Source organism: Pelodiscus sinensis, chromosome 25, assembly GCF_049634645.1.
Source record: "Pelodiscus sinensis isolate JC-2024 chromosome 25, ASM4963464v1, whole genome shotgun sequence".
NCBI lineage: Eukaryota > Metazoa > Chordata > Testudines > Trionychidae > Pelodiscus > Pelodiscus sinensis.
The window spans coordinates 3218711-3235671 of record NC_134735.1 but is presented as its reverse complement, the minus strand read 5'-3'; the positions used below and the strand labels follow the sequence as shown (position 1 = coordinate 3235671).

Here is a 16961-nt window from a genome sequence, read left to right as displayed (position 1 = left end):
TCCCTAAGGCAGAACAACATCACATTGCAGAATCCACAAGTGAAAAATGAAGGTCCTTTATTGAACGGAATACATGTATTATTTCCATAGTCACTTCTGGAAAGTTAACGGGACGTGTGTCTCATACAAATGACGTCAAGGACTTGAAAAAGCTCAACCAGCCAGTGCAAGCTGCTCTCTGTGCCTCAGGGGAGGGACTTCATATTGCCGCCTTTGGGGTTTTAGTACAACATGCTGGGTGAAAGGAGAGGCCCTTGCTGAGCTTAGCACTGCTTGTCTTCGCTGTGCTTCCACAGACCTGTCCACGAGTAGCTGTGGACTGAGTAATGGGAGTTGTTCCATAATGCATCGGTTGGCGCGGTGGTAAGTACGCCTGTGGGAATCCCGTTGTGACGAGGCACATCCCAGATCTCTGCAGCTGTGGCAGCTTCACCGGAGCTCCTCCAGGAGGCAGCGGGGAATGAGCTCTCTTGCAACTAAAATCAACTTCCCTGAGAAGGAGCAACTCCGCGACTGCATGGTTCATCTCTCCGTGGACGCCATAGCCTCAAACGCCTACGGGGCTGCCTTTAAACTAGGGATGTTAAAAATACTAACTGTAGCCGATCCCAGTTTACTCGGCTACCCACTTAAACGCCAATATTTTGAACCCACCGCCAGCCCTGCGGGCTGCTGGCACCTGCCGTCCACCCGCCTCACGGGCTCCTGGCTCAGCTGGCCGCTAGCAGCCATGGGAGTTGAACCGATAAGCATCATCAGTTAACTGGTTACATTCTTACATTAAAACTCCAGCTGTGTTTGCTCTTCTTGTTCTTGCTAGTTACTCACCCCTCTAAACCAACTTTTTATTGGTGGGTGGGTGGGAGATTATCCTGTTATAAAAACTCCTAACGGAAGGGCAAAGGTACACCATGGGGACAGCTGGGTCTAAACATTAGTAATATAACTCCGATTGACATAGATAAATTCTACTTACTGCGGGGTCCACACCACACTGGGCCAACTGGAAAAAAAGCTCTTCTCGTTCTGGTGGAGTGGCAGAGTCGACAGGAGAGTGATCATGTCTACACTAGATGCAATAAATTGACCCTGCTGGATCAATCCAGCCCCTAGTGGAGACCTGCCCAAAGCGACCGCCTCAAATATACAAGGGTCTGCTTCTGTTCCACATCCCTTAACCAATTTTTGTCCAGCCATGAGTGTTTGCGTCAGGCAGGTTTGACTGAAAACTAGAATGAATTCAAACATTTTAAATGAGAAAAGGATCCGTGTAGTCGCCGGTATTTTTGTGTGTGACAGTTAGGGATGTAAAATCCCATTTAATTGGTTAACCGGTTAAACATGTTTAACCAGTTAACTGATTAAAGCCCAAGGGGACTAGAGCAAAACTGTTCCAGCCTGGATTTGTCCGCGGAGAGCCCAAGCCCACCCGTTAAGGGTGATGGTTACTGGTTAACCTTTCATATCCCTAGTTAGTCGTTCTTTTTTCCTGTGTTAAAGTATCACTAAGCACGTGCTGTAAATCTGTTTCACTAAAATGCTCTATGTAAAGCATTGGCAAAGCAGTCCATCAGCAGTGGGTGACAAATAATTCTTGAGTACAGTACATGAAGTAATAGCAACATAGAGTCAACTTCACGCCCTGATTTTCTCTGGCAGCTGACAGGGAAAATGACAAGAGCAAAGCATTGAGTAAGTCAGAAACATTTGGCAAATTTCACACGGTCTCTCCTTTTATCAGATATTCTCATGGCAGCTTTGGCTAATTTGACTTTTAAAAAATAGCACTGTGCCTGGGTTTTCTTTTTCAGTGTGAACGTGTACTCTATTTTGCCCTGATGTAGCACCTTTCGATTCTGGATCTGTAGAGGCTTAACAGTTTACTCACCTTAGTAAGCATCATTTTGTAACTGCAGTGTCTGTGGCACAGAGAGGTTAAATAATTTGCCCAGAGTCCTGCAGTGGAGCTAGAAATAGAATCTGGCTTTGCCTGACTCCTAGCCCCTGGTCTGACTACTGCAGAAAGTTGATCTACAGAAAGTCGATCTAAGCTACACCATTCCAGCTATGTGAATAACATAGCTGGAGTCATTGTACTTAGGTCTGTAACTGCGGTGAAGACACCACGATTAAGTCGACCGCTGATGCTCTCCTGTTGACTGCACTTACTCTGCTTCTGAGAGAATACAGGAGTTGATGGGAGAGCACTTGCGGTAGATTTAGCATATCTGTTGCTGCTGGTCGATCCAGTCTGTGGTGAAGACATGCCCTTACTCTTGAGTAGAAGGGTTGACTGCAGCATAATCTGCAGTCAATTTGGTGGGTCTTAACTAGACCCACTAAATTGACCGCCGGGTGGATCAATCTGAGCATTGATCCGGGCTGTAGTTCAGACATCGTCTTGATATACTGCATTTGTTAATTAAAGAAAACATTTTTCCAGCCACTGTGGAGTCCTAGGAAGGCTGTTGTATAGGTGTGTCAATTTGCCATTAGTCTGTAAATGCTGAGGTGGGAGTGCATCCAATTTTTAAGGCTATGTCAACAGCTGAAACATGAATCTTTTAGAAAAATCTCAATCAGAAATGTCCCCAAACCAATAGAACATCTCTTGTGGTTTTACCACTCTAGATCTTACTTGTTGGGAGCCGTGCATAGAATGGGAAAATAATATCACTTGGCAGCTATTGATTGGGATGGTGAGATTGTTAGCACCATTCTTAGAGTGGCTGTTGTTGTGTAAGCCGATGAATCTCAGGTATTTATTTGGCTGTACATCTCGACAGGGAGTTATTTGTGTGCGTCCCTAAAAGATAGATCCCTGCGCTGAAGATTTTGTCTCTAGAGCTTACCTGCTCCTATTGCTTGTCTAATAAGGAAGGGGCAGGGGCTCTCTTGGATTCATCGTTTCCTAGGCTGTTTGGAAAGCAAAGCGAGAGGAAGTCGTGTCCATCGCCGTATGAGTTACATTGCAGAGTTCATTCCCCTTGCAAAGGCCCCGCTGCTGATGAGCCTTTCCTCCAAAGCCTGAGAAGTATCACTGGATTGGCTGATGTTGGAGTCTGACCGAGATGAGAGCAACTAGGCTATTGAGGGTCACTAACAATCAGCCCCGTGTCACGTCAGAGCTGGGGCAGAGGGAGGGAAGGATGCGAGCAAGCAGTTCGGTGCAACTGTGGATGCTTCGCTGTTGTGCTCCTTTATGCATAAAGATGTCGAACAAGATTTTTCATACTAGTCCTCTTGGCTTTTATGTGTGTCTTAGAAAGCAGCTATTAAACTATACACGGCAGTCAGGAGACGATTTCGATTAGCCTTTTCCTACACGAGTGACTCTAGTACCAGGTAGCCATGCTGAGACAATGAAACGGCTCTGAACGAGGAACACATAGTAAGGTCTTTCGCGGGAGAGGACGGTGGTGTCGGTACAACATGTGCTGTGTCTAGGGCGGGCTGGAGAAGAGTAGGTGGAAGTGGGGGAGCTTCCTTCTGAATCTGTGCTATATGATCTTCCTGTTTCTCCCACATGCAGCGGCGCTGCTAGAGGGCAGCTCTGCGTGTTCTAAAGATTCCAGGTTCACAGGCAGCCTGACTGATAAAAGATCTCATTCTTCAGCATTACTGCAGTTAATAGCGTACCTCAGAGGGGCTGCAAGGGCAGAGAAAGAGAGAGATTGTATGCTCCTGGCAGGACAAATTATATGGAATATAGGTAGGAGCCTCATTGCGATTATTTCCACCATGGTAATGCCCTCTAGCCTCAATGCGGATTGGAACAGTCCATTGTGCAAGGCACCCCCTCCCCAACATCTGAACGCTGTGAAGAAATGATTTACAACTTGCAGTGTAGTAAGAGCATTTACCATTGGGTTGCACTCTAATAGCAACAGCAAGACGACAGTGATCCCAAAAGCTAGCTAGCTACAAGTCCTAGCTGTTCTCCTCTCAGCAGCTGATTGGATCTTCCTGCCATATCTCTTTGCTGCCGTGTAATTTTAAAAGGATGGAGATAAAATATGCACTAAAACCTGACCTAAAAGCTGATCAATTCCCTCCCTTATCTACTCCCTCCCCCATGCCAGTTATACCTTCTGAGGAGGGGGATAGTTATTAGAAATAAGCCATGTTTAGCAATTGGTTGTGTGGCTGAGTTTCTCTGTCCGTTTTAAAGGACAGTGATGTGCTGAAAAGTGTACCATGGTATCTTGGGGTCTGTCATTATTGTCTTTCTCTGTGGCTCCACATCAGACTCCTTCAGCTTGCGAGAGGAAAAGATGGCTGTTCTAGCTGCCAGCCCTGTGACTCCATCTGGGATCTGAAATTCAAGCTGTGCCTCTCCTGGCTCTATCACTAATTACAACGGTTCTGCAGTTGGAGCGTAGTTAAACAGAACGAATGGTGATGCATGAGCTGGAATAGAATCCAGCTCGCTTGCCCATGGGTGTGGGGGCTAAGAGGACTAAAAAGTTGGAAAATGTTTTTTAGTCTGTATGGTCAGCAGATATGACTGAATTCACAGCCGGGGGAGCCCCATGGAGAAAGTAGATAACTTTTTAACAGCAATTTTAAGAAACAAGGCAGGCGCCACAGGTAGCCGGTCGGCCTGTCTGCTAGTGGTCTCGATACAGATAATTCAGTGGTAGGTTAGGATGTCGCAACAGTAAGCCTTATTGCCAGTCTGGAGGAAATTACATTTGGCTCAGTGTGCACTTTAAACTCCATTCCCTGTTTGTCTGCTAGAAACTGAAATCTGCTAATGCATACGAGTGCCCACCAGGGATGTAAACAAGTTGTTAAATACTAATCGTGTAACCAATTACAATTTAGTTGGTTACACGGTTAAACAACGGCATTTTTTAACCCATCAGTAGCCCCGTCAGCTGCTGACTACCCCCTAGGCAGCCAGTGCCTGCCGGCTGCTGGCCCTACGGGCTTGCTGGCCTCGCCATCCCATGGGTTGCTGGCTGCAGGCTCCCAGCTGGCTGCCAGTGCTGCGGGCTCCCTCCGGCTGCTGGCATTGCGGGCGTTTAACTGGTAACTGGAATCTGTAAGCATCAGCCTATCTGTTAACTGGTTCAATTCTTGCATCCTACTGCCCACATTTTATATGTGTGCAATGCATGTGCCACTAGGATACACACCTTTGAATGATGTGACCTTTGGTATCTTGGGCAAATGCTAGAATGAACAATCTGTTTCTCCCCATTTACAGCTCTTCCAGTGAGTTGTTGTCTGCTGGGATTGTAAGAACGTTGTCAGCTGTGGAGGTGTTTCCTCCTTTAATGAATGGTGTCCAAAGTGCATAAATGTTCTCGTTTTTTCTCAGAGAACTGCGGGAACAGAGTTTGTGCTGTTGGTTAGGGTAGGAGGGAAGTGACTGGGAAATTGATGGCAGCTACAGTTGTGAATGTAAGGACATCCCGTGTTGAATTGTTCACTCCACGTCGCCCTCTGGGTACAGTTTCACTAAACCCTCATGTGGGGGAGGAATATATTGACTAAATTGGTGCCTATAAGCACAGGATTATGGTGCTTTTTAAGAAATAAAGGCAAGTGGTGCTTAACTTTAGACATACGTTGGCCTGGAGATAGCGTTCTCTCGTTGTGCACATCGACTATGTGTAATTGGTTCCTGGAAATCACTTGAATTAGTCCCCAGTGACTGCACACCATCCTCACAGCCATTTGGATGTTTGCTGCATTTTGTTTTTATGTTCAGTGGAAAATCATTTATTGTGGGGCTCTTTAGAAGCCCTTCATTCTGGTGCGCTCCTGCCTGCTGCTTAGCCCGCAGCAAACATGGCACTTTGCAAACCTCTCCCTCCCACACTTAGCTAAAATGCAGCGGACAAGCCCAATCACATTGGAAAATCTTGGCATCCTTTAAGGTGATTGCAGATCGTACGCCCCCCCCCCCTTTTTTTTAAATGCTTGCATGGTTTGTTTCTTAATGCAAAGTCTTTTCTCTGATTAAGGGTAAAACTTCCAAAAGTGCCTAAGTGATATTGGCATCTCTGTTCCATTTTCAACAATAAGTGCTTAAATTAAATAAATGGAGATTGCCTATCTCCTAGAACTGGAAGGGACTTTGCAAGGTCATCAAGTCCAGTCCCCTGCCTTCATAGCAGGACCAAGTACCATCCCTGACAAATTTTTGCCCCAAATCCCTAAATGGTCTCCACAAGGATTGAACTCACAACGGTGGGTTTAGCAGGCCAATGCTCAAACCACTGAGCTATCCCTCCCCCCTAGGAATCTACATTTCATTGAGTCGTGGGCATCTAAGCACCGAAGATGCTTTTGAAACTAGGACTTAGGATAATTTTCAAAAGGGCTGTGTGTGTCTTTGGGATATAAGCAACTAGTCAACTACCCAGTAAGTTGCTTCCCTTCCCCCCCCCCCCCCCCGGGTACCTTGCTGCCTCTATCAAAGATAGGCCGGGAGGGGCGGGGGAGCAGGAGCTAGTGCTGGGGGGAGCCGGCTTAAAAACACAGTCTCTGCAGAGAGGTCAGGAGAGGCAGAGGTGTGGTGGGGGGACTGGGCGTGAGCCAGGAGTCAGCTGATTCCTGGCTTGCGCTTGGTCCTCCGCCGCTGTTGTGCCGCTTCCTTTGAAATGTATTAAGAGCCTGACCGCTCTTAATACATTTAAACAGCAGAGCCACAGCGGATTTAGCTCCCGGGACTGGGAACTAACACTGCTGCATCTCTGTAGTTTCCCCGTTATCGACTAATTGAGTAGTTGATAGAAATTCCATTGACTCGATTAGCTGATTAAACGCAATGTAACATCCCTAGCGTGTCTGTCTCTGCCTCTCTTCCTTTCATAGCGCTTCTTTAGAAGAAATATATTCTTATTCAATCCCTTCAGTTTATAGTTCCTGAAAAATGTCTGCATTAGCGAGTCAGCTGCATTTGATAGCTTGGCATTCCTTTCTGGTATGAGTGGATTTGCTTCCTAGCCTACATCTGTTTTTTCTCGCTAATAGCATTATTACTGTACCTTTTAACACCTGCAGTTATAGAGCGTAATGATACTCTCCTTTGCAAGCTGCCACATCATGGCTTGAATACTTAACTGTGAACAAAAAGCTGTGCTCACATTTTAATTTCCCATCTCTAACAAACAAGAAGTGCATCACTGTTGGAGTGGAAATAGCTAATAACCTGCCACTAGGAAACAACAATTACTGTCAAAAATGGGGAATGCTCTCTGCATTCCCATAAACATTTTTTTTTTGTATAAAAAAACATAAGCCTGATAAATTACCTTGACTGAATTTCCTCAGAAGCAGCTAGGGTCCAGTTTGGGGCCTGCTCGTTTGCTTGTCTGCGTCAAGATTATGATAGAACATCTCTGATCATTTTGTACATACCATACCAGCTGTTCTAAATCTTCCTTTAGAGATAGGCTGTGGATTTGGAATGACGGGTCTTTGTCATACGATGCCTACTAAGCCAGAGAGTTACACAGCAGCGCTATTTTGGATTAACGGCCGTTATTCCGAAATAACAATGCAAGTGTCTACACAGCAATGCCGTGATTTTGAAGTAACGGACGGCTTATTCCGACTTCTGTGAACCTCATTCCATGAGGAATAACGCCTCTTGCGAAATCGCTGCAGTGTGGATGCTCCACTGCTGCTATTTCGAAATAGTGCCTCCCCAGGGCCATGCAAACTAATTACTCCCCAGTGCCTCCTGGGGCTCTAAATCGAGGTCTCGTGTCCACATGAGGGGAGCCTGCCTCGGACTCATTTTGAGGCTTCTCTGTAGTGTAGACGTGCTATTTTGAAATAAGCTTAGTTCTACATGTTACAGCTTCTTTCTCACCTTAGCTCACAGCCTGATCATAGTTAACCCTCCTGGACCTTTACTTGCTGCCTGCAAACAGAGGCGGGGCAAAACAGCCACATTCATGATTGCCCCAGAAATGGGAGTAAAAGGCCGTCCTCTTCGGGTTCATGCATTCTGCCCCGGTGTGGACCAAGAGGAAACATCACCCAACTTCAGTAGGTACAAGGAAAGCTGTGCCTTTAATCTTTATTGTACATTAAAAAGTGGTTATTGCTCCAACTGTGTCCGAGGTATTGACCTCTCCCTCGCGGGGGTGGGGAGTAGCTTTTGGCAAAGGATCCAATTTAGAAAACGATAGGAGGGCTGGCTGCCTCCCTGAAACTGGCAGTGGGGAAGCCCTTGTTTATAAGATGCCTCTGCCTGCGAAGCTCCCGGCGCCTTCCTCCTGGATGGACTACCTGAGAGAGGCGAAGGGGAAGATGTCCGACCTCAGTGCCTGCCAGCCTGGCTTTGTGCTGTGGCTTTTGAATCACTGTCTTGCCTGAATGCAGGTTGCTTTGCCGTGAGAGAAGTTCAGTCTTACTGGGGCTAACCCGTGATGGAATGATCTGGGTCTTATGTTCTCCCCCAGCAGGTCGGGAATGGCCTTGCAACTAAACAAAGATAAAAACCTGATGGCAAAGCGCTGGTTCCATTTGACCTCTCACCTATCTGCCTCCAAACCATGTAAGTCACAAGGGAACCTGTCAACTCCTAAAGCAGAGAGGAGACTCCTCATGTTTGTGGAGGAGGGACTCTTCACAATCGAGTGTTGTGAGGAATAGCGGAGACAAGAGATGAGAGGGGAACGCCACTCATCGAACCCCAGTAAAAGAAGTAACTGGGGCGTCATGGCCTTGACTATCCTTGGGCAGCAGTCCCTCGGCAGTGATTACGATGGCTGTCAGCACTGGGAACCGAGTATCCTTGCATAGCAACTGTTCTCATCCTGACTTTGTTTTGGGGATTTTTTTGCACTAACTGGCCACACTTTATATGAACCATTTGTTCCACTGTCGGTGGAATCAGTCAAGCAAATATAATAAAGAAAACAGTCCAAGTTCTCCTGGAATCCAAACCCTGGTTGGCTTCTGGTCTCTGTTGGTCTGTGGCCCGCAGTGCTGTGAATCCCGCCTTGCTTGTTTTAGGTGGATTGCAGCATTGCGGAAGAGAAGAGACGGCAAAAATCAAGACACACACTGCAGGTCCCAACTGGAGAGCAGCCAGCAAAGTAGTGACCGTCCAGATGGAAACTGTAGTTTGCCATTGTTAAAAACACTCCCCCTCCCCCTCCCCCACCTGCAAAAATGTCTCACCCCACAAACATGAGCGCTATGGAGTGAGGTTAGTGTACACAGCAGCCCAAATCCTTTCCTTTGCCATGGGGTGAGGTTTCTTTCTCTCCCGAGGCGAAATGGCAAATGCAGCCTGAACCCATGTGGATGCGGTTGACATGTGGGGACAGTGACGCAAAACAGAACTACAGTGACATTTTGTGCATCTCCAGAGAGAGGAAAATCCTTCCAGGAGAGAGAGAGGGGAGCGGGGATGCTAAGTCTGTTGGGATTTGTTACAGCCTAGGTGCCTTGTGAGTCTGATACACAATCGCCTGAAGGTGTCAATTTCACTGCAGCTTTTTCTTCTCAGCCAGTGGCTTATGTGGGTTTTTTCAGGATTTTTTGCTTTCTCTCCAGATGTCTTGTGCAGAGCAAGGGCAAGGAGATTTACGTCAGAAATTGACAACCAGTCGGTCTCTCCAAACCACTCCGATAGTATTTCACGTCCCCAGTCGTCAGGGCTCAGAAGCAGAGAGGGAGAGCGAGAAATGGAGTCCATCTATCAGATGGCAGGCTGTCATGCTTCGATGATATTCACCGAGGGCTTGTTTTTTGGAAACTAGAAGAAGGGGAGAAGGTGGAAGAAGGAGAAATGGGTAGGGATCACTAAGGAAATGCCATCGGAGATTTGTTCAGGGCAGTGGGGCTTTTTACATGATCCTGTCGCCTGCAGCATAATGAAAATGGGGCAGTGATGGAGCTGGTGTTCATGCTGGCTGCAAGTGCCGGGCAAAGAAACAGTCTGAGGACTTCCCTCTGGATTTCAGGGGCCCACTTTATCATCAGCATGCACCTCGGGCAACAATTGACATCACTGCAGAATGCAATAATTCTGCTTTATTAGCATTTCCTCCCCGCCCCCCACTTTGCGCAGATGGAAATGACTCCACTGGGGGTAGAATCGGGACCAACTGGCCCCTAGTAATCCAGGGGTATGTGACTTAGTATCATGCGCGTCGTTTCTGAAATGCAGAATCTGCATGGAACCTCCAATTCAGAGGCCAGCGATGGCGCTTGCGACCGTGTTACTGCAGCCTAATGGAGATCAGAATTTTATCCTGTTTCTTTGGCCAGCCTGCTGCTCAGTTATGGGGCACAGCCCACCCAGCCCGCAGCCCCCAACCGCAAAATCCACACAGGCTGGGGCTGGGGCACATGTTTGACCCCCATGGATTGCAGGCGGATACAGAAGATTCCTTAAACCTGGAGCTAAGGCTGTCGCTGTCGTTAAATATTCCTGCACTGGGCAGGATGAAGGAACCAGGACAGGAGACAGGCCCACAACAGCAGAGTTAATAAATGTCGAGCAGTCCTAAGCCAGATCTGTTCATCCCCATGAAGGGGGGCAGGCTGCCAGAGCTGGGAAATAAAGTGTCATCAGAAATCACAGAGCCAAGGGAGCAGAAAATGTTAGGCTGCTAGATTGCATCCCAAGCCCTTTCCGTCTGTCTCTGGACTCCAACGCAGAGCTGCTGTCCACCTTCCAAGCCATGGGTATCCCCCTCCATCACCCTGGATATTCAGGACTATAGAAATTAAAGTGGAGGGAAGCATTTGAATCTGAAAGGGAAGCAGCATGTTTGAACAGGTGCCTCACCGAGGGACCCCTGCTGTTATTTTGTTGAGACCTGATCCTGCAAGTTACTGGATGGGGAGGGATTCCTGTGCTCACAGAGAATCCCATTGGTTTCCGTGAATTATTGTGGTTGTGCCTGCAAGCCCTAGGATCACTGAGCTAGGTGCTGCACAAACAGAACAAAAGGTTAGTCCCTGCTCTGCTGCAATTCCAGTTCTTGTTGGCCTCATTCAAACCGCTTCCACGTCCACTTCGACATCCTAGCAAGGGTCTTTATTGAGAGAAATGGTCATGGGATGGCTTTGGTAGAATGTTTGTGCAGAGTTTTGAATTCCTAACTGACTAGTCACCCCTCACATCTGCTTCTGCAGAGTTTCACTCCCAGGGAATGTCTTCACACCTAGGGAATGTGACCTATGTGCCCAGTCAGAAGTAACTAACACAGCTCGGCCTCTGCTTGCAATAAACCGCTCACAAATGAGCAGCAATTGGTGAATAATTTCAAATGATAAATAAATGGAAGGCAATTGGGATCTGCTCCTGAGCAATTTGGAAACAGGAAAAAAAAAAAGTTTGAGTAAATGACTTAGTATAACTTATTTGCCCAGCTCTAGTTAAATTACGCTGTGGAAAATGACATCATATCTTACACCTCATAGCAGCTCCTTCTCTTAAATAACTGATACACTGTTAGCTGAGAACAGCTCTCACATCCCCTCTGCCCCTCACGTTTGGGAACGTCTATGCAGCAGCGTGATTCCGGAATAGCGGATGTTATTCCGAAATAACAAAGAGCGCGTCTATGTGGCAAGCCGTTATTTCAAAATAATGTCGAGCTGGAGGACGTCTTACTGTGACTCCCGTAACCCTCATTTCACGAGGCGTAAGCGAAGTCGAAGGAGAGTGCTCTTCCTTCAATTCCCTGCTGGGGAGACAACGCCAAAAGCCGAATTAAGCTATTTCGACTTCAGCTACGCAATTGACATAGCTCAAGTTGTGTAGCTTAATTCAACTTTTGCCCTGCTGTGTAAACGTGCCCATTCTGACCTGTAAAAACAGCTGGGGGGTTCTGAACGTAAGAGTTTTGGCTCCCGTGTTCAGGTGACAGTACATCGCCTGTAAACAGCCCTTTCTATCCAAAGTTCTCAAGGGGTTTTACGAATGGGGGTTGATATTATTACTCTAACTTCCCTGAGGGGGGAACTGAGGGATGGAGGTTAAGTGATCTGACCAAGGTCACCTAGTGAGTTGGGAAAAGAACCCAGGACTCCTGACTTGCAGTTATGTTTTCAAGCCACTAGACCATGCTGTTTCCTCCTCCTGTGAGGGACCCACTTCTGTGCATTGGCCCAAGAGAACGAATGAGATCGCTGGGTTAATTCAGCTGAAGCCCAACTGGAACCTGATTGGCTGCTCCTCCCCCCCCCCCCACGAAACCCTCCGCCCTGTCGACAACATTTTACCTTACTGCGCAGCAGCCCTCCGCCCTGGTGCTCAGGCGTGCTGCTCTCTGACGGGCTCTTGGCTTTCTCCTTGTTGTTATTTGGTTCGTTATCTTTGATGATGTCATACTGCCTGCAAAACAGGGCGATCACTCCTAGCAGGAAAAAAGGGGAGAGGTCACATGGGTGAGCCGAGCCGCGGGAGCCTGCGGTGAGCTGAGCCCGGTGCCGCTCTGCGCTTTCTGGCAGATCTGAGCCACCCTGACACCACGGCCCGCAGATCCTTTTCGAACACAACTGCTGGCTGCTTTCTTCCCAAGTGCTAAATCCCACTCTCCCCCGGGCAGACACGAGCAGAAGATCACGTGCATTCCCACTTCCCTTTCATGAAGCAGGGCAAGTGTTTAAGCTTCCTGTTTGGATAGCAGCTTACACAGGGTTGGAGAATCCTAGAACTGGAAGGGACCTCGAGAGGTCGTCAAGTCCAGTCCCCTGCCCTCCCGGCAGGACCAAGCACCGTCTAGATCAGTGGTCTCCAACCTTTTTACACCCAAGATCACTTTTTAAGTCTCAGAACAGGCAAAGATCTACTGCCCCGCCCCTTCCTTGAAGCCCCGCCTACATTACATGAGGAAATCTAATGTAAATGTACTGCACAGGTGCGCAGTTCAGAGAGGGCTCAAGAGCTACTCTTAGAGCCCCTGAGATCTACCGGTAGATCGCGATCTACTGGTTGGTGACCACGGGTCTAGATCATCCCTGACAGGCGTCTGTCCAACCTGCTCTTCAATATCTCCAGTGATGGAGATTCCACAACCTCCCTAGGCAACTTATTCCAGTGTTTCACCACCTGACAGGAAGTTTTTCCTAATGTCCAACCTCAACCTCCCTTGTTGCAATTTAAACCCATTGCTTCTTGTTCTATCCTCAGAGGTCAAGGAGAACGATTTCTCTCCCTCCCCTTATAACAGCCTTTTAGGTACTTGAGGTTTAGTATGACCTTTGCTTTGCAAGCACAGGGACCTATTGGAATTCCCATTCCTTGGAAATGCACCCTCCAAATTTTCCTTTTCTGAAGCCCAGAGGGGAGCAGTTGAGACCTGTGCCTGCCTACAGATGAAAGAAACCAGGCTCAGCAGGACAACATCTGCAAATATATGACAGCTACAGCCGGATGAGCTGCCAACGGCCTCGCACATTGTTTAGGTGTGTAGCGAACAAAGCAGAGGTAGCCATGACAAATGACAAAGGGTGAAAAAGTCTTTCACCGCAGTTTGTTGTGTTCTGCCCAAATAACCACCTCTCTGCCTCCCAGGTTCAAGCACAAAGTAACAGCAGTGCCAGAAAGGGCGATTGACAAGCCCGTTGCTTCTTGCATCCTGGAAAAGGATCCAACTCCCATAACAACAGTTGTCTGCAGGTATATAGGCTACGTCTAGACTGGCATGATTTTCCGGAAATGCTTTTAACGGAAAACTTTTCCGTTAAAAGCATTTTCAGAAAAGCACGTCTAGATTGGCACGGACGCTTTTCCGCAAAAGCACTTTTTGCGGAAAAGCGTCCGTGGCCAATCTAGACGCACTTTTCCGCAAAAAAGCCCCGATCGTCATTTTCACGATCAGGGCTTTTTTGCAGAAAACAAATCTCAGCTGTTTACACTGGCCCTTTTGCGCAAAAGTTTTGCGCAAAAGGGACTTTTGCCCAAACAGGAGCAGCATAGTATTTCTGCAAAAAGCACTGATTTCTTACAGTAGGAAGTCAGTGCTTTTGTGGAAATTCAAGCGGCCAATGTAGACAGCTGGCTAGTTTTTCTGGAAAAACGGCTGATTTTCCGGAAAAACTGGCCAGTCTAGACACAGCCATAGAGTTTCCCACCTGTTGGTCTCAAAGCGCTTAGGAGTGATGGGAGTTGGAATGGGTGTTGTCCCCAGGTAGTGCTGTTACACGAGTGCTATCTTATGTGCCAGCAAATTGTCAGCCTTGGGAAGATAGGCTGCATAAAAGTATCCTCCTTTTCAGATGAGAAACTTAGGCAAAACCAATACTAGAGCCCAGACTTTGACACCAAGTCTTGTGTCCTTGGCAATGAGCCATCAGAGAAGTTCAATGTCTACATTGAACACACATGTACATTCAGGCTAACTGTAGTTTCCATTCACCAGTAATTAATTCCATGCTTGAGTCTCAGGTGGCTCAGACACAGGGCTGGGAAAAGCCATGGTCTGAATGAAACTTTATCAACAGCTTTGGTGAGGTTTTCCTCCACTACCCATGTTCAGTAAGTGACAGTCATTTTGTCTAAAAGGGGAATTTACAAGGCCACTTTCAGAGCATTGGCTGAGTCTGTGCTCACGCTAGGAGCTAAATTTCAGAAGATGGAACAATCTCTTGTCTGGATTAACCCTTTTAACGATCTCATTTAATTATTCTACCTCAATTATTTTCTCAGGCAGGAAATTTAGCTCTTAAGATACAGAGGCAATAACTTCTTTATCTATTTTAAAGGATCAGGGACTGGAGACACTGGGTTTCCCATTGTGTGTGTTCAGCTTCTGATGTGGTTATTGTCAACAGTGACAATCTCACACTGCAGAAAGCGGGTATCAATGCATGTACCAAAACTGCAGATTTTTCTAATGGGAAAAATTATATATGACTCTTGTCTGGTTGCTGCTAGTCCCTCTGGATTCACTTACAGTTGGAAAGCATCTCTGGGGAGCAAGGCAGGACACCAATAAGCCCCCCGGCCTTTTTATTTAAATTGCTAATAACCAAGATTTGTTGCCAGATCTCAGAGTTGTGACCCGCTGCCTTCTCCATCTATCTCTGGCGGGCTGCCAAGTGGTGTCCTGTTTAGCATATATGGACCAAATCCTATGCTGGTGTAAATTTGACACAGCGGCACGGAAGTTGGCAGTTTACAGTAACAGTTTACTGTCTCTTCCAGGCCTGATTTAACCCTTCAAACTCTATTAATCGAGGGCTCTAAGGAAATATGCACACATGCAAAATTACCTTAATATGGAGGCGGTTAGTCTTATCGAAGTTTGCGGGGTCGCCATGTTAGTCTGTAGCTGCCAAAACAACAAGGAGTCCTGTGGCACCGTAAAGTCTAACAGATTTATGGGGGCATCAGCTTCTCTAGTTTGGTGAGGTGGGTTTTTGCCCACAGAAACTGATGCCCAGATGTCTGCTAGGCGTTACAGTGCCATGGGACTCCTCGTTGGTGCTGTAGTCTCGTGAAAGCCAGGCAGTAAGCTCAATCCTGCTGGGATCAGGGAATCGTAGGGTGGAAGGAGGCGACCTCGGGAGGTCGTCGTGCAGAAGGACTGTCAAGTCAGCTTAATCGGTCACCGAAGGGCCCCCCACCATGAGGAAATCCAAGGGTGGCTAGAAGTGACCTTGCAGACTATGCCAGCCCTTTTCCAGCTACTGGCGCAGAGCGCATGGGCCAGGGGCTGGGGCTGCAGCGCATGGGCCGGTCTCCATATTTCATAGGGAAAGTCTCCAGTCTCCTACAATGAACAGAATTATCACTCGTTGCTCTAACGCTTAAGCCAGGGGTGGGGAATATCAGGCCTGGAGGCCGGATGCAGCCCCCAGCTTGCCTAGATCCGGCCCTCAAGACTCCCCCCAGCATTGGGGAGCCCCACCCCCACCCCTCTACTGGAGCACACGAGGCTAGGCCCCCTCAGATTCTGATGTGCAAGGGGAATGTGAGGAGGGTTTCTCTCCTCAGTCGGGGGCCACATTAGTGAGGGGTGGGGTTGTTTTGTTTTGGGAGGGGGGGTTCTTTTCACGTGTGTGCGCCCCCCCCCCCCCCCCGACTGATTTTTCTGTGGGTGAGTGGCCCCTGACCCAAAAAAGGTTCCCTACCCCTGGCTTAAGCAAAAGGGCGAAACCTTTTCCCATTTCCTGTGTGAGCCCCCCGGACCTGTTCTCGGAAGGGAACTGGGGCTGTCCAGTCAGCCCCACATCTCTAGCGTGGTTTGGTTGCTTCCCCACAGTAGCACTTTTTCTCTACACGCAGTAGATGCAGAATGTTCCTGTGAGTGGGACAATGGGAGGAAAAATCAACTGGAAATACCGGCTTGGACTCGATGGCTTATATAATCCACTGTCCCGTTAATTCCCTTGCATGCCAGTTCCCTGGTTTCACCTGAAATAGCTTCCCCCAGCCAATGTGACTGTGCGGCTCACGGGGAGAACATCGTGCTGCTTCATGAATGTTTTATGCTGCAGCAGCAGCTGCGGAACGGTGGCCGGGGAAGCTGGGGCGCTGTACAGAAACCAACAGGCACAAACTTTCTCTTCCATTAACTCGTGGCATGCTGGCCCCAGCCTGGACCGCTGGCTGCTGAGGATGCTGAACGCTCCGGGCAGATGGAAGGGGTAAGGGCGTACTCCCCTTACATATTTGCTGGATGGGCCTGGTCCTCAGGGGCAGATGAGAGTTTTGCAGGGTGCAGGGCCTATTGAAGCGCGGGGCCGGGGGCAGCACAATTTCACGCATGCGCCACGGCCACAGCCAACAGGTAGTAGCGCGTGCGTGGGACCTATTGAAGCGCAGGGCCCAGGGCAGCTGCCCCACTCGCTCTGCCCTATATCCGCCGTGGCTGGTCCTCCTTTAGGATAAACTGCTGTAGCTCTGTTGAGGCCAGCGGGGTTATGCCAGTTTACACCAGATCTCAAACTCATCATGGGGAATTCTTTGCTTTCCTGAGCTCTTCAGGTGCTTGGTTTCTTTTTTAAAAACTGTACGGAAGGATTTT

General features: G+C 48.1%; 2 protein-coding genes across 12 annotated transcripts in view; one reads left to right on the top strand and one right to left on the bottom strand.

The window, feature by feature from the left end:
* The window catches only part of S100PBP (S100P binding protein), a 55100-nt gene that overhangs the window by 25937 nt on the left and 12202 nt on the right, over positions 1-16961 (top strand). The gene's annotated exons all lie outside the window — the stretch shown is intronic.
* The window catches only part of FNDC5 (fibronectin type III domain containing 5), a 53480-nt gene continuing 36559 nt past the window's right edge, over positions 41-16961 (bottom strand). For 6 of the 10 annotated variants that reach the window (XM_075908647.1, XM_075908649.1, XM_075908648.1 and 3 more), the window contains 2 exons: positions 12211-12344; positions 10737-11672 (listed from right to left, as the gene is read on the bottom strand). In XM_075908647.1, the coding sequence (XP_075764762.1) occupies positions 11622-11672; positions 12211-12344 (185 nt within the window). In that variant the 3' untranslated portion in view covers positions 10737-11621. The other 4 variants (XR_012897577.1, XR_012897578.1, XM_075908645.1 and 1 more) reach the window with 4 other exon arrangements.